Source organism: Falco cherrug, chromosome 16, assembly GCF_023634085.1.
Source record: "Falco cherrug isolate bFalChe1 chromosome 16, bFalChe1.pri, whole genome shotgun sequence".
In the NCBI taxonomy this organism is placed as follows: Eukaryota; Metazoa; Chordata; class Aves; order Falconiformes; family Falconidae; genus Falco; species Falco cherrug.
Genome location: NC_073712.1, coordinates 5,784,316 through 5,809,938, shown reverse-complemented (window position 1 = coordinate 5,809,938; position 25,623 = coordinate 5,784,316). Strand labels below are relative to the sequence as shown.

General features: G+C 56.7%; 1 protein-coding gene across 1 annotated transcript; it reads right to left on the bottom strand.

The window, feature by feature from the left end:
- Positions 1–11,545, bottom strand: PRELP (proline and arginine rich end leucine rich repeat protein). The gene is made up of 3 exons (XM_005447062.3): positions 11,421–11,545; positions 4,079–5,030; positions 1–2,242 (listed from the first exon to the last, which is right to left on the bottom strand). The coding sequence occupies exons 2-3, from the start codon at positions 5,013–5,015 to the stop codon at positions 2,064–2,066; spliced, it is 1,116 nt and encodes a 371-aa protein (XP_005447119.2). The 5' UTR covers positions 5,016–5,030; positions 11,421–11,545; the 3' UTR covers positions 1–2,063.
- Between the last annotated feature and the right edge of the window lie 14,078 nt (positions 11,546–25,623).

Sequence of the window (25,623 nt, the reverse complement as noted above, 5' to 3'; positions counted from 1 at the left end):
TCTGGGTCCCTTGTGAATCATTTTATTTTCACTGCTGTGGAGAGTAGGAGTGAAAATACCATTAAGTTGAAATCAGTTGAGAACTACATATGTTTCTAGATATATCTGTACAGTCTACCAGTATATATACACATTATATATAAATATATACATAGGGTCTCCGGGTTTAAGGTTGAAACCTGTTGAACCCAATAAAGCCCACTGGAGGAAGATTTGGAGAAGGGACTTTTTATCATAAGAAAACAAGCCTGAATTAGCACAGGGGTTTAATGAACCTTCCAGCACTGGAAAGCGGGGAGCACCCAGCCCATAGGGTCACCGCTGTGTCCCCAGGCTGCCGGGAGCATCGCTATCCCATTCCCAGGGAGCAGGGCACGGTGCCTGACCATGCCCATCTCGGAGAAGGGTCAGTTTTGGTGGCTGAACGCAAAGGAGGTAATGGGTGGTTTCTTTGGTTTAGTGCTTTAATGTTTATTTGAGTTATTTGGTTGTTTGGGTTTTTTTTTTTTCCCCTCTAATGCTCAGCCTTAAATCTAAATCCTGAGAATCAGGAAGAAAAAAATGAGAATAACCCCCCCTAAACCCGGACACCCTATATATGCAGGTACAGCTATCAGAGAGGGAAGTGATACATGTGAAAACAGGGAGAAGGGGGGATAAAAAATAGCTTTTCCAAAAGAGTAATTCTTCGCTTTTCTTTTTTCTTTCCTTTTCTCTAAAAAAAAAGGCAAACCCAGTCATGTGTGCTTGGTTCAAGAAAGCACCCGAGAATAAAATTTCTAGGAGGTGGGAGTCAAGGCAGGAGGACAGAGGGACGGAGAGCACAGTGGAGATCTCACGGGTCAAGCCAGCCCCAGCAGAGCCCAGGTTTACACCCACATCAGGATCTGGCCCCAGATACCTAAATACGGGGGCGAGCATCCCACTGGCATTGCTGCCAAGGCTGCTGGCATGGGGGTCCCGCAGGCTTGGGGTCCTGCCTGCAGCGGGGAGGGCAGGGTGTGCTGGGAGCAGTGGAGTGCGGCCGATGCATTGAGCCCTGCATCTCCCGTCACAGGGCAGGGGGAGGATGCGGGATGCTGGGATGGGGACCACGGACTGATGCTGCCGGGGGATGGGGGAGCTTGGGAGGGGTGAAAGTCAGGGAGGGGGCTGGTCTTGCAAAGGAGGGTGCCTGACGTATGGCTGTGGGGAAGGTGCAACCCACACAGGGCACAGGAGAGCCCAGCTCCGGCCGCAGGGGCTGGACACCCTCCCCGCTCCCTCCTGCCAAATTCACACCACCGTAAGGGAATAAGCCCCTCGGCCTCCAGAGCGATGCGGAGCTAAGGCTAAAGCCCCCCGGGAGGGTCCAGGCGGGAGGAGCGTGTCCCTCACCCAGGTCCCTAGGACATGACTCTGGCCATGAGGTGCCGTCGCCTGTCCCAGCCACCCTCCTGCACACATCCTGCTCCCCCAGCCACCCGCTGCCGCTACGCATCGCCCTGCACCCCAAGGCTGCGGGGTGGCCATCTGCACCCTTGGCATGCCAGCCCAGGACATCCCTGCTCCACCTCCATCACAGGGGATTTTTCCCTAAGGACATCACGGGCTCTCTGGGTGCAACCACCTGGAGCAATGATGTGACCCAAGTCCTGCAGCGAGGTGGCCCCTGGGCTCCCTCATTAGCTCCATCCAGAGATGCTTGTGGCTGGGACCGAATCCAACCTCCTGAAACTCTGCTGGGTGGAAGGGGAGAGGCAGAGACAGCTCCAGGGCTGGCCTGGATGAGGGCAGGGAAGGCAGAGCCCACAGGCAGGGAACTGGGGTGAGCGTGGCTGCTCCCCCCAGGCTAGTGCTGCAACCTGGGATGGCTGCTGTGATGTGGTGCTGTCCTGCAGACAGTGGTCCCCAAGGATGCACATGCCACGTGTGTCCACGGCTGCTGCAGAGGAGGAAAAGGGGGAGAGAGGGATGGAGGTGAGGTGTGAGCAGGGGGAGAGGGAAGCAAAGAGGGTCCCACGTGTCAAACACTGATGGGGGTCAAGTCTCTGTGCAAAGCCAAGTCCTGGGAGAGGCACGCTCTAGAAAACCACGGACTGCAGGAGGCGGAAACACATCATCAGGTCCAAAGGGATGGGGGGTTTCAGGAGGTTCCCGTCCAGCCGCAGGTACCGGAGCCGGGGCACGCTGTCCAGGTCGGAGGGGGAAAAGTCCTGGATGGACATCAGCGAGGTGGGGCAGATCTGCGTCCCATTGATCTCTGCAGGGAGGGGAGGACAAGCGGGGTGCAGGTTAGAGGACGGGGAAGGCAGAAAGGGATGCTTGAGACCCCCCCTCCCCGCCTGCCTGTCTGTTGAACCCCAAAATGGGGTTGCTTTGCCACTGAGGGGAGGAATCCCCAGCCTCTTCCAGCTAGACAGAGCAGCCCCAGTGAGAGGAAAATCTTGGTTTTGATCAGAAATGAAGTAGGTCACGTTCAGCCAAAACACGGTGAGGGATGCAGTGTCATTCGAAAGAGAAAAGGGAACATTTTCAAAGATGAAACCTGCCGACCCAGCCCTAAGCCTTCAAAGAAACATCAAGGAAACATGCTCCAGCACCGTTACGCTGGAGATAACGTCAGTAACCAGCTCGTAGCTCACTTCTGGAGTTCCACGTGTTTCTCCCCACCCCAGGGCCTGCATTACCGAGAATAAACCTGAGGATTCTGATGTTGTTACCCAAAGCAGGGACTGAAACCTTACAAAAGCTGGGTGCAATAGGCAAAGGGAAAGCTGGGACATGATGCGCACGGCCAGGGGAGCATCCCTCCATGGAAAGCCCTTAGCAGGGCGTGGGTACCCATGCCTGTGAAGCCAGCAGCAGTCACCATTGTCACCCCAAGGTCCCTCTTGGCTCCAGTTTGTTGGTGTTTAAATAAAATGCAGGTTAGCCAGCGTTTGAACCAGGCATTAATCGCTGCATCATTATTCCCTGGGAGCCGACTCTGGCGATGCCCTGAGAGAAGGGACGTGGCTTGGTGAGGGTTTTGTCCCCCTCCCTGGCATCGTGACCCACAACACTGTTAAGGCTTGCCTGCAAGGAGCAGCTTTCTTGCTCGTCCCTTCCTGGCTCATGCTCAGTGCCATGTCTGGGCAGGAGCTGGGATTTTACACCCCCTCTTCAGCCCCCGATCGCTTTTGCAGATAAAGCCACACACCAGCACTGCACGATCAATACCGCAGCGTGCAAGTGTTTGTGTCACACACCCCTTGTGGGGACCAGCGGTTGCTTCACAGGTGAGTAATGCCCTGGGTGGGTCCTGCAGCCCCCATACCCCCCACCACAGCCAGAAATAGGGGAGCCCAGCGTGCTTTTCCCAGAGCACATGGAGGGTTTCTGGCAGGAGCGCCGCATTCTTGCTTCCCCGTGGATAGCAAGGACAGCAGGTTGCTGGACCTCTAATAGCAGAAACATCTGGAGTGACCAAGAATGGGTCCCTGTCTTCTTCTCGAATGTGCGAGCTGTGTTTACACGTTTCACAGGCCAGCACCTCTCCCCTGAAATTGCAGCACTCTGCCTGGAATGGTGTGAAACTGCCCCAGTTGGTTTGCCAAGGCAACCTCCATCACAGCCTTGTTCTTCTCCCTGTTCCTTCCCCTGTGAGGCTCAGCTCAAGAGCTGAGCTGGGTTATTTCTAACCATCTTGCCTGCGTTCTTGGCATCTGTTCTTAAAATATGTGCACAGACTCTCCCTTTTCAATGGCCCTATCTCTGAGCCCGGCTGGGGAAGGAACTATTTGGATGGCAGGTGGCCCCAAAGAAGAGCTGCCCATGACAACCGACAAGAAAAGCCCTGCAGCACCAGGGGGATTTTAGCTCTGCTCCTCAGCTGAGATGTGAGCCATCCTTCCCCACACACAAATTCATCCCCCTGACAGCCTTCTTCACCTACAAGGAGCTCCCAGCTCATCTCACCGCTGCATTTCCCTTTGAAGGGTTCACATCCCACTGGGCAAAAAACGACCTTTTCCAACAAAACACCACCCTCACGCCTGTCTGCTCCCCGCCACCCCAAGACCTCCCCCCAGCCTCCCAACCGGGCAGTGCAACTCACTTTCAATGGAGTTATTATTCAGGTAGAGGTGCTCCAGCTTGGGGCTGATGAAAGGAACGTTGGTGAGCTTGTTGTGGGCCAGGTGCAACACCAGCAAGTTGGTGAGGTTGAAGGAGTTCTTGGGGAGCCCCTTGTCAGAGATTTGGTTGTAGTTGAGCCGGATGAACGCCAGGTTGGGGAACTCCTTGAAGTAGTCACTGGGGATGTCCTCAATGTTGTTCCTGTCCAGGAAGAGCTGATGGATGGCATTGGGTACCCCGGGGGGCATTTTCCTCAGGATGTTGTGGGCAAGGTTGAGTTGCATGAGGTTCTTGAGTCCCTTGAAGGTGTTTTTGTTGAAGACCCCATCGCTTAGCTTGTTGTGGTGCAGATCCAAGAGCACCAGGTTCTCCAGCTTGTTGAAGACCCCAGCAGGGATTTTGGAGATCTGGTTCCTGCTCAGGCGCAGCTGCTCCAGGTTGGGTGGCAGGAAGGAAGGGACCTCCTTGAGCTGGTTCTTCTCCATGTAGAGGAAGATGAGGTTTTCCAGCTTCTCCAGAACACGCCTGTCCACCTTCCGGATGCGATTGTTGTCTAGGTTGACCCATTTCAGCTCTGTGGCATTCCTGAAGGACTCCTCTGGGAGGTCATCGATGAAGTTGTTCTGGAGGTAGAGGTAGTGGATGCGGGACGGGATGATGGGGACCTTCCGCAGGTTGCGGCTGTCACAGTAGAGGGCAGAGGGGAAGTCTGGAGGGCAGTAGCATTCCCGGGGGCAGTCCGGGAAGATGGAAGGGGGACCCGGTGGTAGGGGCGGAGGCAGCTCTGTGGGCTCAACAGGCTCAATGAACTCAGGAGGCGGGCGGGTGGGTTTCCGGGGAGGCTTCCTCCGCTGCCCGCTCACCTCTGAGATCAGCACAAGAACAAGCGGGAGAAGCAATCTGAAGGCCACCTTCATGGTCCAGATGTTTGCCTGAGGGAGGCAACAAGAAGAGCTGGGTTAGGATGTGCCTGATTTAGGTACCGCCTCATCTCCCATCTCCCCCATCACTGACAGGCAGGAATTTACCCCATGTCCCTGCCAGCAAGCTGCTGTTATCCCTCCTTCCCCTTGGATGTTATCTTTAAATCCAACCCCTCTCTAGAGCATGAGTCACTGAGGTCCCCTCTCTCTGGTTCAGTGTTACGCCAAGGGGGTGGTGGAGGTTCATTTGTCTGGGAGTTTTCTGGGGACCATGACACCTCCAGCACTGCCCTGCAGAGCCTGGACCCACCGGGACCCCAACACCACTGTGCCCTCTCCCTGAAGGATGGATTGCCCCTTCAGAGACCTTGATGGATTAGGCTTAATTTTGCACTTGAGCCAAAAAAATCAATGATTCAGTAGCAAATTGGCTGAGCAACAGTATCGGGAAGCCAGCGGCAGTTGGCAGGGCAGCAAAGAGGACAGCCCATTTGCAAGGCCGTGTGATAAAAAGGGCATTTGCAAGATTATGCATGGGCAATACCGAATGTTTATGGCTATATGGCTCCTCGTGCTGCCCAGATAACCGATCCATCACCTCCAGCCCCACTGCACTGGGCTGAGCTGCTGATTTGGGGAGAGTCCCAGTAGAAGTGGGAGACCTGGAGGGCTCAGGAGAGGTCTCTGCTTGCCCCTAGCTAGAGTGTTTCTCCTGGACACCAGCCCAACACCTTACACACACCACCTCTCCCTCTTCTCTGGGTTGTTATCACCCGTGAAGGCTGCCTGTCTCATCTCTGCCCTCCCTGCTGCTGCCTGGAACAGCAGCCGTCCTCCTTCAGAGAGTGTTGCTGGTAACTCTCCAGCTGATGTCTTGGAGGATGGAGGGATCCAGCTTGTTGCAGACAAGCTCCCCAGAAAGCCCGGTGCAGAAGGTGCTTTGGATGCTCTGACACTCCCCGGGGCCAGCTGGAGCAGCCCAGGCTGTGGGCTTCCTGGGCAGATACCTGAGGGTGTTCGCCAGGCTTTTCCCGGCGGCATTTGTCACCCCAGCAGGAACAGAGCCGAGCTGCAGGCACAGCGAGGCAGATGGAGGAGCTCGGCAGAGGCAGGGTGGGAAAGAGAATCAAGTGAGATGAGACAGGGAAGAAGACAGGGAGGAAGATGAGGAGACTCAGAGGAAGATGCATCTCCTGGGGAAACAGTATCTGCTGTGGGAGCTGGCACTGCTGGGACTGGAGTGTGGGGCAGGAACCTTTGGTGACGGATGTTGGAGAGAAATTGAGCTCTCCCAGCTCATTGCTCTCTCCCACACAACAGGACGGAGCGGAGCTTGCGGTGCTGGCACGGCCGCAGGGGCCAGGGCATCGGCACAGCGGGCACAGCCACCCCGCTCAGCTCAGCACCCCGGCTGAGCCGGGCACATGGTGTTTGCCTTCAGGCAGCAGCAGGGAAACGTCCCCAGCCCCCACCTGAGCAGCAAGCAGCACGAACCCACACTGCTGGGGTAGCCCCCCGCCACATCAACCCCCTTTTCCTTACACTTCTCACCAGGGTCCACATCCCACCCTGGGATGCTCTGCGGGCCCCTCAATGGGCCACCGCTCCCTTTGAAGCCATCCCACGCATTCCTGGGGCTCCAAGTAATTGACTTTCTCCAAGAAAAGATCCTGTTCTCGTCCCCCCCCTCCAGGCCCAGGCTGTTACTTTCCTTTTTGTCTCGCCCTGCTCCCATCTGGCTCTGTTTAACCCTACGAGCCTCTCATGCCTGCTGTTTTCAATCAGAGCTCTGGCATCTCACTGGGGGAAGGGAGGAACAGGGAAAAGCGACGGGGTCCAAATGCTGCCAGATACTCAGCTCAGCAGTGCTGCAGCAAGTCCCCATCGGGGATGTACGTGCGTGCTTCTGTGTTGTAAGAGTTCAGATTCAATGGTGAGCTGCAGAGAACGGGCAAATTCGTGACAGGGAGCTGCTGTACGTGCAGTCCCCTTCTTGGCCTCACAACACCCCACGCCTTTCGCAGCCACGTCTCCCCCTGCACATGGATCTCCCCCCCAACCTTGTCCCAGACCTTGCCATGAGATTTTGTCTGGGCTCCAAAGCACAGACCTGGATTTTAACGCCCACAACGCCCAGGGAGGCGGCAGGGGCTGAGGTCTGCAGCTGGCCCCTCGCAGAGGGGAGGAGGCAGCTGGGACACGATATTCCAGCCAGCACACGCTGCGGTCCGAGTGTTTGGCTCCCTCCGCTCGCAGGGAAACGATCAGCTTGGGCCACCCGGCCGCTGCCCTGGGCAATGTCACATAGAGGGTGGGGGACAGGGCAGAGCTGTCACCCCATTGGGCTGGGGAGCTGTCTGAGCTCTCAGCCCTTCCAGGAACGACCTGACCCTGCACAGCCTGCGCCAGCCCCTCCGCATGAGGCTCCAACACTGCAGATGTTTAGAGACTCGGCGTATAGCAGAAATAGTCAGCGAGCCAGAAATTCAGGCTGGAGAGCAGCAGCATCATGTGGCATTTGTCAGCACAGAAGGAAAGTGTCAGGAGGCAGATGCAGCCCCTTTTATCCACTGTACCACCTGCAACCTGCTGGCATGTCCCCATGGGACTGCCACAGCCCCTCTGTCCATCGCAGCCAGGCAGAGCCAGCACTGCCACGACCCTTCCCCACCACCCATCCCCACCAGCCTCTCCCTGCAAAGCTGCAGCTCCCCGCGGAGGCTCTGCCCGGGGAAAGCAGGACCCACTTCCAAACAATCTGCAGGAAACCAGCTCACAGCCCGTGGTCCCCACAACAGCCCTTCATCCAGAATAATGGGGATGCAATGAGCCTGAGGCCACCACAAGCTTTACAATTGCCTCCAACATGCTGGAAGGTTCAAAGCCAGCTCTCCCTGGACCCGCCACAGTCAGCAGTCTGTTCTCCATCCAGTTTCATGCAGTTGAATTTACTGGCACGAATGCAAGAAACTGAATTTCCAAATCCCACACCCTGATTCTACATGGGCACCAGCTGTCAAATCCGTGGCCAGAGCCACAGCAAAGCGCCTGCTCTGCAAATGCCTCGACCTTTCTCACCACTCCCTGACGGACAGGACAGCTCGGATCCCGGGTACCCACAAGGAATCCATGCAACTGGAATAAAGTTAAATCATGAAGCAATGAATGCATTCAGGAAACCAACCGCCTGGTGGGCAGAAAAGGCTCGATTCACGGACAAAAGCAATTCTGACACCTCCTGAGCTGCGGGCTGGGCCAGCCAGCTTGGCCTGGGTGCGGGATGAAGGCACCCAACAGATGCCAGCCCAGAGTTTTTCCCAGAATGAGACAGCTGCTCCCTCAGTCATCCCATTACAACTGACAAAAATTCAGCACCACAGCTGGAAATTCCAGCCCCAAATGCCACTGGTGTTTGCTTTCCAAATAGTTTATCATTCTGCATCTCACTAACCCACAGCTCCCAAGCAGTGCTCGCTGTCAGCCCAGCGACTGGTGCCAAGGGCAGGCAAAAATCACAACCTCCAAGGCAAGAGTGAGCATGCAAAGGTCACAGGGGGATTTGTCATGGGCAGAAGTCCCAGCGCTCTCCCTCGGGTGCCTCCTGCCCTCCCCATCTCTTCTTGCAGCCGTTTGACATGCAGAGACCAGCAGCTGGCTCTGGCCAGCTAGCACCGATATATCCGGGACCCCCGCGCATGTCAAGGGGCTGGGAGGGATAAAAGGAGCTTTTAACACCAGGAGGAGAGGGGAAAGCTGAGATGGCTGGACCAGGGATCCTTTCCAGCCCATTGCCCATAGCCCTGCTAGCTCCCTTCTCAGCTTTCCCGCTGGGACCCCCACTTCCCATCATCCCTGCAGCCCCCCAGGCTGGAAAATGCTCCCACCCAGCCTGGGAACCCGCACATTGGAGCAAACCAAGGAGGGCAAGCTAAAAATAACCGAAAGGAGCCAGCAAAGCTCCCTCGTCAGCCTCCTTCGCATCCAACCACTGCAACAGCTTGTTCGTGTCTCTGCAAGAGTCTGGGTCGGATCAGCTGTGACCGAAACAGGGAGCTCTTTATCCAGCTGCGCCGGAGAGCTGGGAACGGCGGAAAAGGGCTAAATTCAGTGCAAGCCTGTCCTCCGAGGGGAGGGCAGACACGCCGTCACCCAGGCGTCCCCAGGGTCCCCTGGGGAGCAGAGCCTTGATGCAATGACCTGCTCTTGTCGCCCTTTCCCAGCCCTTTCCCAGCGAGGCGGAGGCGCTGGGGCTGGCACAGCACCGGGGTGGCCGCAGGGGCTCAGCCCCACTGCAGCGCTTCTTGCAGGGATAGTGCTGTGTCCGGGCAGGGGGTGGGTGTCTCAGGAGACCCTGATAGAGAGCAGCTCAGACACGCTCCTAGGCTCTCAAGCAACACTTTTGGGTCAGCCCGAGGACTGGGAGACGTGGGGACAGCAGAGCATGCCTCCCGCATCCCTCTGCGTGCCAGCAGCATTTCCTCACTGTACTACAGTCACCAGACTCATTGCGAAAAGCTCGTTTGTGTTCACTGCTCCCTCCAGCAACCTCCTCCCGCAGCAGGGTCCGTGGGAAGGCAGCCTTGGAAGAAAACACCTTTCTTCTGCCTTCTCTGTGTCAGCAATTCCTCCCTCCTTCTCCTTCTCCCTCACTGCATGTCCCGACCCTTCCCAGGGCTGCTCCTGGCTCAGCCCGCCCGCAGATCTCTCTGCCACACACAGTGGAACTGGCTGGGCACAGACAAAAGCAAAATGTGGGAGAAAATATTGCCAAAGCGACTTCAGCCTACCCCCGTGCCTGCCCCCCACGCACACCCTGCTCCCCTCCAAGCCGATACCTTGCCTTGGTCCCCCCAGCTCTGCTTTCTCTAAGGGTGGGAAACCGCTCTGATGGCTCATCCCTGCCTTCCAGCTGCTTCCCGAGGGCAGAGGAAACTTCCCACAGCTACATTTTTGTCTCTTCCCAGGTGAAAACACTCAGCCTCTCGCCCTCCCCCTTCCCCAGGGGAGCAGGGACACCCAGCACCCTGCGTTTCTGCTCCGCGCTGCCTGTCCCGGGCTGGCCAAGGAAAGGGTGCTTCCCGGGAAGCATCGCAGGATGCCGCCGGCTGAGCACCACATAAGGCAGGCCCTCCATCGCAGGCTCCCAGGAAAGTTTCCAAGCTCTCATGTGCGACATGCTTTGCATTCAGCTGCCAAGGGGATGAATTTCCACTTTCTGCCCAGTAGATGCTTTTCCTAAAATTTTAAAACAGGCGGGGAAGGGCAGGTTTGGGATGAGCCTCTTTCACACAACAAAACCCTTTCCCCAGGACTTCAGCGAACATCGCTGCCCTGTTGCTTTCTCCCATCATCTGCCGGAGCAGAGACAAAGAGCCGGCTCCAGACAGGACCCACACGGCAGCAATCCAGGCAGTGGGGTGCAGGAGGGGGGTGCAGGAGGGGGCTGCACCTCTCTGCCTGCCTGGAGCCGGGCTGGCTCACATCTCTGATGGAGGCAGCAGAAGTGGTGTTACATGCCCTGGGAAGGGTCTGTGTGATCCAGGCAGGGCAGGAGGTAAGGGCTTTCCCACCTACATTTTAGGCAGAAAACCAGCTTGCTGGAAAGTGCCCCTGCAGCACTGGGGTGCTGCTTGGCTGCTCCCTCTCCCCTCAATCCCCCACACAGGGCAGGGAACCCCCTGCTCCCCGCTCCGGCATGGGGGCGAGGGGCTGCACGCAGCCCCCGTCCCACAGGAGCTGGACCCCCCAGCCCCCCCCCGGCTGTTTCCCCAGCCCCATTTGATGGACCTTATGCTGAGCACAGTGTTACCGGAGGCTCCCTGGTAGCAGTCCTAGCTCCAGAGGTGTCTGCTCCCCTCTCAGCCTCTCCCCGCTCCTTGCACGCTTTCCCTGCTGCTTTCCAAGGCAGGGGGCTGTCCTGGGCATGACTGGGGTTGTGCACCCCCCCTCCGACACCCCCAGCTCTGCCCCCCTGGCTGCAGAGCCAGAGCCGAGCGTGCAAGGGGTTGTGAGCGTGTAAGAGCACAGGTTGGAGGGGGGGCACACACAAGGGGGCCCTTGCTTACCCCCACAGAAAGCGCCTGGCAGCAGCTGCGGGTACTATCACACACAGGACTTTCTTCTGACTTTGCAGCCTCAAGTTCCCCCACCACACCCCCCAGCCTGCCCCATGCTGAGAAAAACTCTTGCAACAAGAGGAAAGGGAAGGAACAAAGACTCCAGCTGCTGAAGAACAGGAGAAGAAAAAAAAAAAAACCAACAAGAGGAGAAGGGGAAAAAAAGGAAGAGCAGATGCTGCTTTGCATGTAAGGGAGGCTGGAGAGGGCAGGAGCATCATGGACCAGTGCAGTGTCCTGAAGGCGAGAAGAGCCTGGGGGAAAGCACCTGCCCACAGCTTACCTGTGTGCACCTCTCCCTCCTCCTGCCTCTTATTAATCCCCAAGACAAGTTTCTCTCTGGCTGTCTCCCTCCTCCTCCTCCTCCTCCTCCACCTCCTCCTCCTCCTCTCGGCACCACCAGGAGCCTGGGCCGAGCGCGGGGGTTTTGTTCCTGGGATCCGCTGGCCGTGGGTGGGTGGGAGCCGTGGGTGGGTGGGAGCAGGCGGAGGGCTGGGACGAAGGCACGATGACAACAATAACGTCTTTATCTGGCAGCCAAGCGCTGCGGGCTCCGCCGCGCACACATGGCCTGCCTGCCGGAGGGCTGGCGTTTAATAACAATTCCTTCTGCTGCGGAGGCTGCTCAGAGCCCGTGTTTAAAAACAAAGCTAATTAATAATTTAAATAAGTCCTTCCCTTGCCACGGCCCCTGTTTTCCAGAAGCGTGTGTTTGGGATGGTGCTTTCCAACCACGGGGGCTTGGCGTGTGGCATCAGACAGCCTGTCCCCAGGGCTGTCCCCCCCGGGTCGCCCCCCCTGCTCCACAGAGTGACTTCCAGCTGCCCCCCACCCCGCTGAAGGGACCCAGCCCTGAGCTGGGGTCTCTGCTCCTGCCTGGCAGATGGCACCCCGTCAAACATGATGCAGGGTTCGTTTGCTCCCAGCTGGTGACAAGCTTTAATTTAAATCCTGATGGCACTTAATAAAGAGAAGGGAGGGGAGCCACGGCGGTGCCACGCCACGGGCAGGGGGCCACTGCGTTTTACATGGAGCCTCAGCCAGGTCCTGGGCTGGAAAACCACTGTGTACCAAGGGGACACAGCCAAGGGACCCCCAGGGCTCTGGGGTGCCTGCTGGGGCAGGCATGATGGGGGATGCTCAGGGGGGACATCTGTGCTCCAAGGAGCTCAGGGACAGCCTGAGACCTGTTGCATATTCACAGCTTTTAGACACAGCCCACGAGCGTGGAGTCCTGGGGGGCACAGCACTTATGGGAATCTCCCTCCTACAGGCATCCCCATCCCGGGCATCCCTGGGCTGCAGGGTTCAGGGGGGGTCCTGTCCCTCCCTTTGAGCCATCCTCTCTCCAGCCAAGCTGATCTGCAGCAGGGACCAGGAAACCTGAGCGGCTTTGGCTCATGGAAAATCCAGTCCAAACCCTACCACAGGCTGGCAGCTATCCAGCAGGGTCCAAACCTGAACTTCCACACTCGGCTGACGGTGGCTACCAACAGCGGGTTCAAATAGCCGGCATCAGAGCCTCCCCCAAAATTCCCACCTGCTGGACTCCCCCATTTTGCCCCAGGCTCCTCACAACCCTTAAATATAGTTGTTCCCAACACGGTGCCCTTCCCTTTCCCCCAAAACTGGAGTATTGCTGGTGAGTGCTGCTCGCTGACTGGTGGGAGCAGGATGGTCCGAGGATACAGCCCTCACCCTGCCGCGAGCTGGGGCACTCGGATGCCTGAAAACCAGCAGGTAGCTCAAGTGCAAGCCAGGAAAAGGAACAGACAGAAACCACATCGGCATTTCACGTCGTTTAAACAAAGGGTCTAGGTAGGGACATGTGTTTGCCAGCTGGAGAAGGATCAGAATCAATAAAGAAAGAATATGCTGTTTGGAGAGTCTTGCCAATCACTTTAAAAACTAGTCAAAAGTCCCCAAATCCATGGGGATGTGTTTCATGTGTTGTTTTTTTTTTTTTTTCCTGCTACCTAACATGCTCAGCTGGGCACTGAAAGAGGCGGTTGCTTGCACAAAAGCCACCCTGCAATGGCAGGCATGGAAAGGTCTCATATCCTACACCTTACCCACCATGCTGCCCGACCCACGAAGCTGCTAACACAGCTCCCGTTGCTGGGAAGCACGAAAACCTTCAGCAAATTTGGTGAATATAAATTTTGCTCTCAGCCAAGGGACTTTGTTTGTTGAATTTTCTTCCTGCAGGAATTTCTTTCGGTGTCCAAGTTTCGAATCCACCTTCAAAGGCATCCTTTTTAATTTTCTAGACGCCACAGGCTGCAGCCTTGAACGTGGCTCTGGGCACCACGCGCTCGGTTTATTCTACGTCTGGAGCAAAATCTGGCCCCGCTTTTGTGGGCGAAGGGGGTGAGGGAGGGTGGCCATGGAGCAAAGCTGCACTCATGGCTTTTTTTTCCTTGGGAAGATCCCAGCTTCAGTGCCCCTGCTGTGGGCTAGCAGCATCCCGGCCATCCCTGGTCCCCCAGTGCCATGCCCCTTCAGTTTATCCCTTTTCCCAGCGATGGTCTGTTTGTTCTGCAGAGGTTTGTAACAGAAATACCGCTTTGGTCTGGCGGAGGTAGGAGAGGAAATGTTTGAGCGTGAAAGCACCAGAACACAGAGCCAGGGCTGCAAGAACGGCCTGTCTCGACCAAGGGCAACATAAGGGACAGCTGTAGAGTGGGTAAACACGGAGGAATGTGGTCCCCGGTGAGCCCGGAGGCTGTGTCCCACCAGCCCATCAGGCACAGTGAGGTTCTGGCACCCAGCCATGCCCTGGTCACTCCGGCCATCCCGACAGGGAGTCAATGGCAGCCGTACAGACACCCCAAATGAGGCAACACGGACTGGAGGCAGCAGAAGGTTTAAGGGAAAAAAAGCCACCCCGTTATAACCCCCATCATCTCCAGCTGGGAAACGTTAGGCACAGCGAGCACCCTCATCCCTCATTCTCCCACACCCACCCAGGCAGACCCCTCAGGCACCACCTCGGTGCCCATGTGTGCAAGTGGTTCATACTGGGTATGGTTAAAATAAGCATCTCCTTCCCCTGGCAGAAAGTCCCACGCTGAACCTTATCACACCGATTTCCAACAGTGCAGCCTCCCCTGGCTGTTTGCAGCTCAGGCTCCCCCAGCATCTCCCTTTCCTCCTGGCCAGGGGCAACACGGAGGGGGACAGTCCAGGGGACATCACAGCACACCAAGGGCTGGCGGTCCCAGCCCCAGGGGTTTCAAGAAGGAGAATTTTGCAGAGCAAAGCAGTGCAGGCGGCTTCTCAAACACAGCTGAGCAAAGGGCTGTCCTCAAGCCAGGCTCCCCTTCCTCACACCACGAGCTCCTCATCACCAGCAGCTTAAAATGTTTATTTGGCCAGAGGGAGATGCTTATTCTTTACGTTATCCCAGCATCAGCCCCCCCTTCCCAAGCCGAGCCTCCACTGTGCTCCGTGCTGTACAAACATAGCTGATTTACAGTGCAGAGGTTCTTTCTGACAGCCAGACCTTAAAGCTCCCTTTGGAGAGTTAAAAATTTAATTTCAGAAAGGAGATGGGGGGGTGGGGGGGGAAGCAGCAAGAAACCTGAGATGCTCCTGTGGCCCTTGGTCAGAGCAGCGTTCGCTCTATGCAAAATGTCAAATCTCAGGCATCGCAGCAAAGGCTCCCAAGCCAGCCGTGCTCTCCACCAGCAGCCACCAGTGTCATGGAAAGGGACCACTGAGCAGGGCCAAGGAGAGCCCAGGGGTCCCCCAAAAATGACAGCTGGCAGTTTGGGATGGACCCATTCCCCTGGGAGCACGGTGGAATGGTGCTGTGCTGCCCTTCAGGGGAGCCACAGCTCTCCCAGGGCTCCACGCGCCTCCCCAGCACGGGCTGTTCCCACTGGTGTTGGGTGGCCACCAGCCTGGAAAATTAAACGCCGCTTCCCCCAAAACTTGCTGGGAGCTGCGGGATGCTCCTGCCCATCCCAGCCCCCTCCACCCTGGGGGGAAGCTCACAGCAGCCTCCGCACAAGAGCCAGTGAGTGGGAGAGCATCACTGTGAGCCTGGGAGAAACACTCGGCTCCCAGCAAAGCTCCGGGGGGGGGCGGGGGGGGAAGTGAGCGAAGGGGAAAAGTATGTTGCTTTGTAATGCATAGATGCTGCTCTCATGTTGCTGAGACCTGCATGATGTGCTTCCTCCCACCCCCCTGGCTGCAGAGCATGCCTCCTCCATGCCCATGTTTCCATCTCCAGCAAACATCTGAAAACACCTGGGAAGGTGCGCCATGAGAGGGGACATGTGGAAGGTGCTTGAAGCCCCCCCTTAAACAAAACAGCCCCCAGAGGCACGAGGATGTGTGGGTTCAGCTCAGCGCTTGGTCGGGGAGGGTGTCGGTATCACTTGGGTCACCCCAGTACACAGCAAGGGACAGAGGCGAGAGGAGGAGGAGGACGACTGCATCCCTTCTGTGCAGATATGCTCACACCAAATACCTGTTCCTGCTCCCCAGGCATGGCCTGGCCTCTGAATCCCCGAGCATCTTGCACTGCTTGAACGAGGGGAGCAAAACCCCCATGGACCAGGACACGCAGCTTCACCAGTCCAGATGGAGAGGGAAAGGGCCAGGGTGGAAAGAACGAGCTGCACTCGCTCCCAAGTAAGAAACACAGCTGAAAAAGCAGCTGACCTCTGCCCCGGCCAGGTGTTTAAAAGCAAAGAGAGGGAAAACAAGAAATAACCCCTGTTTTGAGCACAGCTGCTGCTTTGGTCATTAAACCTATGGGCAAATGTCCCCTGGAGAAGAGCCTCATGTGTTGGGTGCCCAAGCCCAGGCACTGCAGCAGCCAGGGAAGGGTTAGGGAATGGAAAACACTTCTCCGGCTCCTGGTGCAGATGCAGGGGAGGAAGGCAAACCCCGCCGCAGCGCCTCAGCTTCCCACCCGCAGCCATAAACCCCTTTCTGCTCGGGTTTTGCCAGAGACGTGACGCCGTGTGAGGAGCCAGCAAGCGCCACGAGCCAGCCTGGATCAGGATGGTCCCAGCGGCTCCTGCCCCAGAGCCAGGCACGGCTGGTCCTGCCCCCCATCACGGTCTGAGCTGAGGATACAGGCAGGGGAGAAAGGGGAAACCGCATCCCCCATCATCTGCAGGGGAAACTGAGGCAGAAGGGAGCTCTGTGCTTGCAGGGCCACGGAGCCAGCTGCCTTTTTCTGTTCAGACAACCCGTAGTATTTTCAGCGTCATGCAAAGCTTTTATTTTTATTCTTTTTCAGCCTTGGCATGGAGAGGTTGACGCACACGAGCCTGAGCACTGGGCTGACAGCACTTGCATCTCAGCCCTGAGGATTGTCCACACCCCCTCCCCAGCCTGATGGGACCCACTCCATCACCCCCATCCTCACAGGAAAGAGGCCAAACTGGAAGCAATGACCTTCCCATAGGGAAGCAGCAGTCCTTCCAGGAAGGGCTGAAACCCAGCAAACTCCTTGCCGGGGGGAGCCTTGGTCCCTGCCACGCGAAGGGCAAAGCAGAGAGAGGGGGCTGGAGCTCTTGGCCACAGGGACCAGCCCCGTCATGGGGAACTGGCATCGTGGGACACAGGGACCCCATCCCCACTGCCTGTCACAGATGGGGTGACAGCAGGGCAGACCCTGTCCACAGGGATAGCTGCAGCATGGCTGCCAGCTCCACTCACCCTGGGCCACAGCCCCCGAGCCCCCCAGCATGCCCCCAGCCCCTTCCCCCCTCACGTCCCACCTCCTGTGCTATACTCGTGGCTGCTTTAAGCACAGGGAGGGGATACAGAATTCATCAAACCTCACATTTCTCAAGGATTAAATCATCCAACGCATTGCTCAGAGGGAGAGAAGTCCAAACCCCCCCCCTTTTTTTTTTTTCCCCTGCAAGACTCAGCAGCCACTTATTAGCTCTTGGCAGTGGGGCCAAGGGCTGCTCAGCACTTCAGCTCACGGTCACAGAGCTGGGGCTGAGCGTCACAGTGGGGTCCTGGGAACCAGGGACCCCTTCTTCCCTGGGGGTACCCCCCCAGCACAGCCCCTGCCCTCTCTGCCAGGCTGTAGCCCCCAAACTCGGAGGCACCAGCACCCAGCGACACCCAGACTGGCTTCTTGCACCACATGCCCCCTGCACCCCCAGAGAAAACAGCCCCCCATTATTCCCCAGATGGGCACTCCGGGCACAGTACGGAGATGCTGGGAGAAGTCCTGGCTCTCTACTCACATAACGTTAGGGCTGACATTTTAAATAAGCAAAAATAAAGTGATTCCAAGCTCAGGCTGTCCAGGGAGGCTCCCAGGGTTTGTATTTCACTGTGGGGCTGTTCTCTAGGAAGCAGCTATTTGTACCCTCCCCTGGGAACGCTGCTCCGTGTCGGAGGTCACAGCCCATCTACTGACCACAAAGCTGCCTCCAGCACCCTGCCACCTACTTTGAGGAGGGGGAAACTGAGGCACGTGCCCAGGGAACAGATTTGGGAGGGAAGAATAGGCCTCCTGTGCCCACCCTCCCCCAGACTCTGCAAGGAACCCAGCAAGGCTCCAGCCACATGCAGTTCTCCCAGCTCCAGCTGCTTTGCTCCAGCCCTTGGAAGGAGAGGACATCATCTCCCTGCTCCTTACTAGCTCCAGCAGTCAGACCTGTCACTGAACCAGCTCCTGTCGGTGCTGGGTTTAGCAGCACATCACGTTAGGAACAAAACATTTTGGCACCAGGTGAAGGAGCTTTCCTGGCTGGCAGCTTCCCTTGCCCCAGCACGAAGCAGCAGCAGCATTACCCCATCCCCAGCATGGCCAGGGGTAGGGGACCCCCTGCTACCCTCCCTGTGGAGCTGGGGATGGGAGAGTAGCCAGGGCCAGCACATCCAGCACCTCCCAGCCAGGGGCTGCAGCTAGAGCAGGGCTGGGATTGCCTTTGTCCCCCTCTTTTTTCCAGCCACGGACCCCTCACACCCCCCAGGGGAGCAATTTACACCATGGGTAAACGGTGCCAATCCAGGGACCCACTCTGCCCCCCACTCCACCCTTCTCATGGCATGAGGATGGGACACAAGGGTGACACCCCCCCCCCCTTCCCCACACAGGGATGGGGCTGACAACATCCTCCAGCCAGCAGCTCCCCAGTGCCCCCCAAAATGAGGAGGACACCCCCTGCACAGAGCCCCACAAGGCTGGTGGAGAGGGGAAGAGCACACGCCATGCCACAGCCCCACGTGCTCTCTGCGATGCTGGGTTCACTTCTTGCAGCTGGCCCCGCACTGGCACCCCCCAAGCTCCACAGCTGGCTGCCCACCAGCAGCCACACTTTATTTAGCTTTCAGCAATAGCTAAAAGGCAGTTTTTCCCCCTCCTCCTCTATTTTCCCCTCTCTTTCTCCACTCTTCACACAGGACAAGGGGTAACGGCAGCCCCCCAGCATGTCCCCCACAGGCTCAGCCAGGCACGGCACGCTTTGGACCACTCTGTCCTCTGGGATGAAAGGATCTCGTGCCAGAAAGGCTTTCTCCAGCCACGACAGCACTTTTGCTGGTGGAAGGGTTCTTGGTGTCAGCTCAGCAGTGGGAAGAGCTGCCAGTGTTGGTTAAAAGAACAAGGGGGTGATTCAATGAAACTCTGAACGAAGGGCAATGGGATCCATGAAAGCAAATATTTTGAGTCAAACACACAATTAGCTGGGGGGACCCATCACCACAAGATGCCACTCAGGCCAAGGGTTTAGTAGGGTTTTAAATAAATACATAATAAAATACATGAAGGTCTGCCCACACGTAGGGAGAGTGGGGACATGGGGGTGACAAGAATCAATGAGGACAAAGACTTGGACAATGCAAAAAGCATCAGGACCACAAAAGAGAAGGAGTCACCAAGCTGTCACAGACATCTGCCCTGCCTCCCTGGGTGACACGTGTCTGCCACTGCTGGCTGGGGCTTGCTGCGCCCCTGGGGAGCCCTTGTGGGGTGGAAGCAGGGGGTGCCACACAGATGTCCCCCAAGCCCTCTGGATCCCTGGCCGCTGCAGCAGTGCCCTGAGCCGATGGCCTCCATCACCTCCCTCGCACTGTCTGGGCTTCGCCGCCGAGCTGCTGCTTGCAATGGAAACACCTAAGCAGTGTCTAGTCCTCCCTTGGGTTTGGCCTTCATCCTTGCCTCCTCCTCCTTCTGGTCCAGTATTTTTCCTCTCCAAATGCAGGAGCCAGCCGGACGCTTTCCTTGCATGACATCAGCTGCCTCAGGAGCCCGACTGCTCCCTGGGCAGGGGGTACCCACCACACCACAGCCCCGGGGGCTACTCCGTCTCTCAGGGGCTGCTTTCCCTTGGATAAATTAATTGGGGTGCTCCTATTTAGAGCTAACAGACCACTATGTCAAAGCCAGCCCCATCCTGGCCAGCAGCCCCCACTGGGGAAAGCATGGTTGTGGAGACCCTGTAATTGCTCTTTTCTATTAATAAATATTTTCCTCCTGTACAAGAGTGAAACAACATGGAGAAACTTCTCCAGCAAGGTCATAATAACAGGGCGTTATCCTGGTGGAAACACAACGCTGTCCCTTCAGCCACAGGAACGCTTACAGTGAGCCTCTTGCCTGCTCAGCTGTCCCCAGGAAAACCTCAGCCTGGGGACAGTCACCTCCAAAGGCATTCCAGCCACAGCTGCCACAAGCACTCGAGATGTCCCGAGCTGCAGACGGAGCTACGCCTCGGCTGGGGAGTTCTCCTACGTGGAGATCGTGGAGCTCGCACTGAGCAAGGGGCAGTGGCAGTCCCCAAGGTCCCTGTGCCCACATTGTCCTCTGCTCGTGATGGGGAGATGAAACTAGAGAGCTCAGAGGGGCCAGAGGGACCCAGGATGATGGATGCACAGGTCAGAACTGAGAAGGAACCTCCACAGCCCCGGTATATTATTACATATTGCACGCAGTGCAGATTTGCCTATATTGCTTGGCAGCACGCGAGCCGAGAACAGGCCCCTGTCAAAACCCCAGAGATATTCAGAAACTGCTCCAAATATTACAGCTATAAATTCAGCTCATTTTTCTATGAGCTGCCAGGGTCTTTGACTCAATCCATCTCTCCCCAACCTCTGTGCCAGACCCCTACAAACACCCGTCCCTCTGCAGTTGCCTGGAGCAGCACAGACCCTGCCTGCCCCTGTCCTGGGCAGCATCCCACCCCACCGAGGTTCCATCCGCACCTTCCAGGTATCCTCAGCCGCCAGGGTCTGCCCTCACCCATCCTGCAGAGTTCCCCCCTCCGTCCAGACCCACATCGCAGCACTGCTGGGGCTGCTCAAACACAGGCAGGCTGCAGCAGCCGGTCCCCAACTCCTTCTGCCTCCCTTGCTCTCACCACAAAACCAAAACCCATCTGCTCTGCCCAGCATCCCTTCTCCCCTGCAAGCAAACGATCCGTTTTCTCATCTCAGTGTCTTTCAAGGAATAAAAATCCCACGGGAAATGGGTCTTTTCCCTCCCCAAGAAACACCTGGTGGGGGTTTCCCCCTTCCCTGAGCCAGATTATTTCATTCTCATGCTTGGCCATGTCCCACCACTCAGAGTGCCCAAGCAGGAGCGGGGGCTAATCCAGCCCCCTCCCCTCCCCTGCAGCAGGATGCACAGTGCTTGCAGGGAAGAGTTAACTCTTCCTTGCAGGCGCTGCACATGGATCAGCTCTCAAGTAGGGAAGCCTCAGAGGCAGCATCAGATTTCCAAAACCATTCCAGGAGTGGTCCTCCAAGGGCTGTATCCTCACACCCCTCTCCCCATAAACACTTTTCTTCCACTGTGGGGAAGAGCAGGGCTCCAACTAACCCGGTATCATCTCCAGGGTTGGTAGTGCTGGGAATCATCCAGAACATGGACTCATCACCCAGCCCTTCCCCTGACTTTGTCTGGCCACTCATTACCCAAATATTTGAGGCTCGGTTGTGCAAAGAGCTCATTGTGCAAAGGGATGGAGCAGAAATCTGTGCAGCCATTTGCAGGGGGAGGTGGGCACCTAACTTCAGCCTAGAGGGGGGGTTCAACATCTCCCATGTAGGAGAATGGGCAGCACCAGGAGCGTTGCCTTCAGGTCTGGGACTCACTCCTCCCATTTCGGGGGCATGAGCCGGCAGCACCCCAGTAACAAAGGGGAAAAGTGGGAAGAAAAGTGCCTTTGCCTTGAAACGGGGCAGCAGCTTCAGGGGGACAGAGGTTGGCCAAGCCCCCCAAGCCCCCGCAGCACCCAGCGCGCATCACCCCGAGGAGCCCAGCACTGCAAAAACTATCAAGAGCAGGTAAAATCACATCCCCATAAACAGTCTCAATTTCCCATTAAGGACTTTACTGAAGGTAAAAATAGGAGTGAAATATTTTGATTGTACCGAAAAAAAAAAAGTAATGTTTCCTTCAACTGCAAGGGAGATTTTTCCAACAGTTCTGTTTTACTGGAAATGTCTTATTTTTGTTTTTATATTATTTTGGAGTGGAAAAAAAAGCAGAATATGGGGCCTTTCCAGTGAAACTGAAACCCCTGGCCCTGTCCAGCTCCACTCGCTACTCTCACTCTCTTTTTTTAAAGAGAGACCAACCAAGGCTCAGAAATGGAAAAGGCAAGGCACCAGGAAAGGCATCTCATCAATGAAAGTTGTCTTGGTAAAAATCCCAGCTTGGTTTAAACAAACTCCAGATGCCCCGATACAGTCAGGATTATCAATCACAGCTCAGGTCAGGCTCCAGGTTTGTTTTGCTGGTGATGGTTTTGCTCCGAATCTGTTTCGGTGTGGAGCTGGTCCAGCCATTGCACAAGTTTCAAGATAAACTCTTCACAAACCATGATGAAAATTGGAAGCAAAGGAGATGAAAGGGAACAGCAAATAAATCAAGCTCCTCCCGTACTTTCCACCTAGGCAACTCCATCCTTTATCGCCCCAGCTCTCCCCAGTTGCTCCCAGCCCTTTCCAGCCATTCCCTGGCACTGCTGCATAGGCACAGCCTTCACATTGCCTCCTGCAGCAGTTTCCCCCCTTCGCTAGAATATCCTTCCCCTCTTCCCTTTCCCGTTTTTCCAGGTGATTTGGGGTGAGATGGAGCAGAAAGTTCCTGATGCTGGTGTCCCTCCAGCCCTGGCCCTCCCACTCTGGGAACTGGGGGCATCAGAGCCTGTGCCCATCAGCGTCTCAGGCTCTGCCCCATCTTTTCAGGCCAGGTTAAGTGAGGGGGGAGGCAGTTCAGCCACTCTCCAACCAAGTAGCTCTGCACAGCAGCAGCCTGGTTCCAATTATTCCCCCAGACTGGTATAAAAGGACAAACCCGAGCCTGTGAAGGTTTAACCCCTTCAAGGAAGGGGAGCAGGGGAGGACGGGGGCTCTCCAGAGGCTGCACACAAGCCCTCCATCTCCAGAAGGCCTGGCGATGTGGAAGGCAGAACTGGGGCTGGGATAAAACAAGGGGGTTCCTGGAGCTTTGCAGGGAGGATCTGGGAAGGCAGACCCCCTGTGCAGCCTCTGGGTGACCCCCTGGGGCCACCCAACTCCAGGTAGCTCCCAGGGCTCTGGGGAGGCAGGTGAAGGGGCAAGTGAGGCACGTTTGCAGAATTTGGGAGCCGGCACTGCAGTGGCTGGAAGGGATGGACCTCATCCCTCCACCTCCATCCTCACCCCTCCACCTCTCCAGTCCTGGGGTCCCCGTGCAAACCCACCACGTGCCCTGTAAAGCTGGGGTGGCACCTGGAGCCTTCCTCACCTCGAAGAGGATGGGGGCCACCTGGCAGCCCCTTGCCATGCCCCTGCACAGGCAAGAAGCCGGAGCAGCCACCTCCCTGCATTCCGCCAGCGGTCTGCCAGCACAGCCCGACATCCAGGGGTTAAATCCCCAGGCTGGTGAGTCAGAAAATCTTTGATGCAGCCAGAAGGAGCTGAGTAATTTGTGTATCTGCAGAGGTCACATTGCCTCCTCTCTTTTTACGTCTGTTACTCATGCTGCTCCTTCCCACTCTCCCTCCACAGCCCGGACTCTCCTCTTCTTTCTCCCTTTTCAACTCACCAGCTCTTTTTACTATTAATTATGGATATTAGAGGAGCCCCTGGCAGCCCCTGCCCATTCCCATCGAAGGCAGAGCTGCGGTCAGTGCCAGAGCCTCTGCTCCTTTCATCTCCCTCGCTCCTCCCGGGATATCCGTCGCTCTGTGGTTGCAGCTCAGGCCCGCATGGCAGCATTTCTATAGGAGAAACCCTGCCACCAGCTCTGGAGCTTATTTTCCACAGTGTCACTTAACCCCCGAGCTACGAGCCGCCCCAGGCTGAGAGGCACAGACTTTTGCACCTCTGGTTTCAAGCGCATCGCCTTGGCTGGGCACAGAGGCACACGCCTGGGGCTCTCCCACACTCCTACGAGCCAAGTGACAACCACCCACCACAGCAATTAACCACTGCAAAAATCAGAACCGAGCTATAGTTAACAAGGCGCATCTTAAAGCGCCTCATCTCCCCAGTAACAGTTTCAATAAACCCAGGTTGCTACAGAGCACCAGGGCAGCCAGAAAGACTTCCCTGCGTTTAATCAAATCACTTCATTAGGTTGTTTAATAAGCAAGGGAGCTCTGGGAACACCGGGGTTTCACTGCTCTCAAACAGCATTTGGAGAAGGAATGTATGGCAGAGCTATTAAGGCCCAATAAATCTGCCTTTAATCCTCTCACAGCATCCACCCCGTGTATGGCTTCCCTGGTCCCACCGCCCCGGCTGATGCTCGGACTGCTCCGCTTCCCTGGGAGCTGCTTAATGGGATGGAGATGGTCCAGGCACATCGTTTAGTGTACAGTTCCCCAGTCCCACCGCCCCAGGTGATGCTCGGACTGCTCCGCTTCCCTGGGAGCTGCTTAATGGGATGGAGATGGTCCAGGCACATCGTTTAGTGTACAGTTCCCCAGTCCCACCGCCCCAGGTGATGCTCAGACTGCTCCGCTTCCCTGGGAGCTGCTTAATGGGATGGAGATGGTCCAGGCACATCATTTCACCATCCCCACCACCAGCACCTCACCAAGCAACAGCAGGGTCAGGAGGTCCTGCACATGAACCGGGGACTCTGCAGCACATGAGGGATCGGGGAGGAGGAGTGCTGAGCCCCGTGGGATGCTAGGGCAGTGGAAAGGGTGATACATCATAAACCACAGGAGCATGTCCCGCACACCCAGGTATTTGGGCTTTTGCCCAGGGTGCCAGTGCAAGAGCAGGTCCCCCCTGCTATCCCCACCGCCAAGAGCCGGTTATTTTGCCATATCATTTCACTGCACGACTATCACCCACGGTCCCTGCCCCTCGTACTGTGGCACTGTGGGCCAGTTCCAGCAGTTTAGCAGGGGGATGGTGATGGACAGGCAGCAATCACACCCGAGGCACCAGCGAGGTGCCTCTGTGGTCCCAGGGCTGGGCTGGGAGCCCAGGGATGGCACACCACAGCTGAAGGGAGCGCGTTCGGCCCGGGGATTGCAATCCCAGCCGGCGCCCGTGGGATAAAGCAGATACAAGAGCACAAGGCTGTGGCCAGAGACCTGGGTCAGCTCGAGGGGCTCCTGCCAGCCACCGCTCACTGGTCTTGCCGAGAGCTCAGCGCTTGCTAAGCCACAGGCATTGCCAGAAGCTTGGCTCAGGCGGGAGCTGAGCTGTTTGGACAGCCTGACTAGCAGGGATTAAAGCTAACAAAGCCCCTCTGAGCTCCTTCCTAAAAAAAGGAGGGACACTTGAGCAGGCACCTTCTGGATGCTTTTCCCAGCTCTGCTGCCCTGAAGAGCTCACAGCATCCATGACATGCTGCTGCCATTGCCCCGTCCCCTCCAGATGGATTTGCTTTGCATTTTCCAAATTGGACCTTTGTGTTTCCTGCAGATTTTTCTAACCTCTCTGTCCTCTCTGGTATTTGCAAATCCTCCCAGTTCTGCATCCTTAGAGGATTTTGTGCATGTGTTATTTCCTCCCTCATCCAGAGTGCTCCCAAAGCCCAGTAAACACAGCCAGTCCCCACAGACCACCACCGGACCTGCACTTTCAATCTTCTCTGACTCGCAGAGCCCTGAAAACCCTCAGATGAAGACACAAACATTTCCACAGCAAATTCAAGCCCATGAACCCCAAACATCTGCCTGGCACAGCTCAAAACCTCTGTGCAAGACACCAAAGCCCACCTGATGCAGTCCACCATGGGCCCAAGCCACCCCGTGGCTCCCAGCGGCCAGTGTGGTGTGGAAGCGTGACCTTCACCGGCTCATTCCCCAGCACCTCCGTAGATTCCCCAGGCTTGAAAACCAGCTGGAATTACTGGCTGAAGGTGCAGACTTTCATTCCTCCATCCAGAAGTAACTGAGCTACTGCTAGCAGCTCAGGGCATTTGATAACTCCCAGGCCAATGCAATCACTTGCACTCAGTAATTACAGCTGCTTCTCATCCCGCACCTGGGAAGACCCGAGAAATCGCTCGGAGGTCAGGTGTTCGCAGGCAATACCAGCTCCAG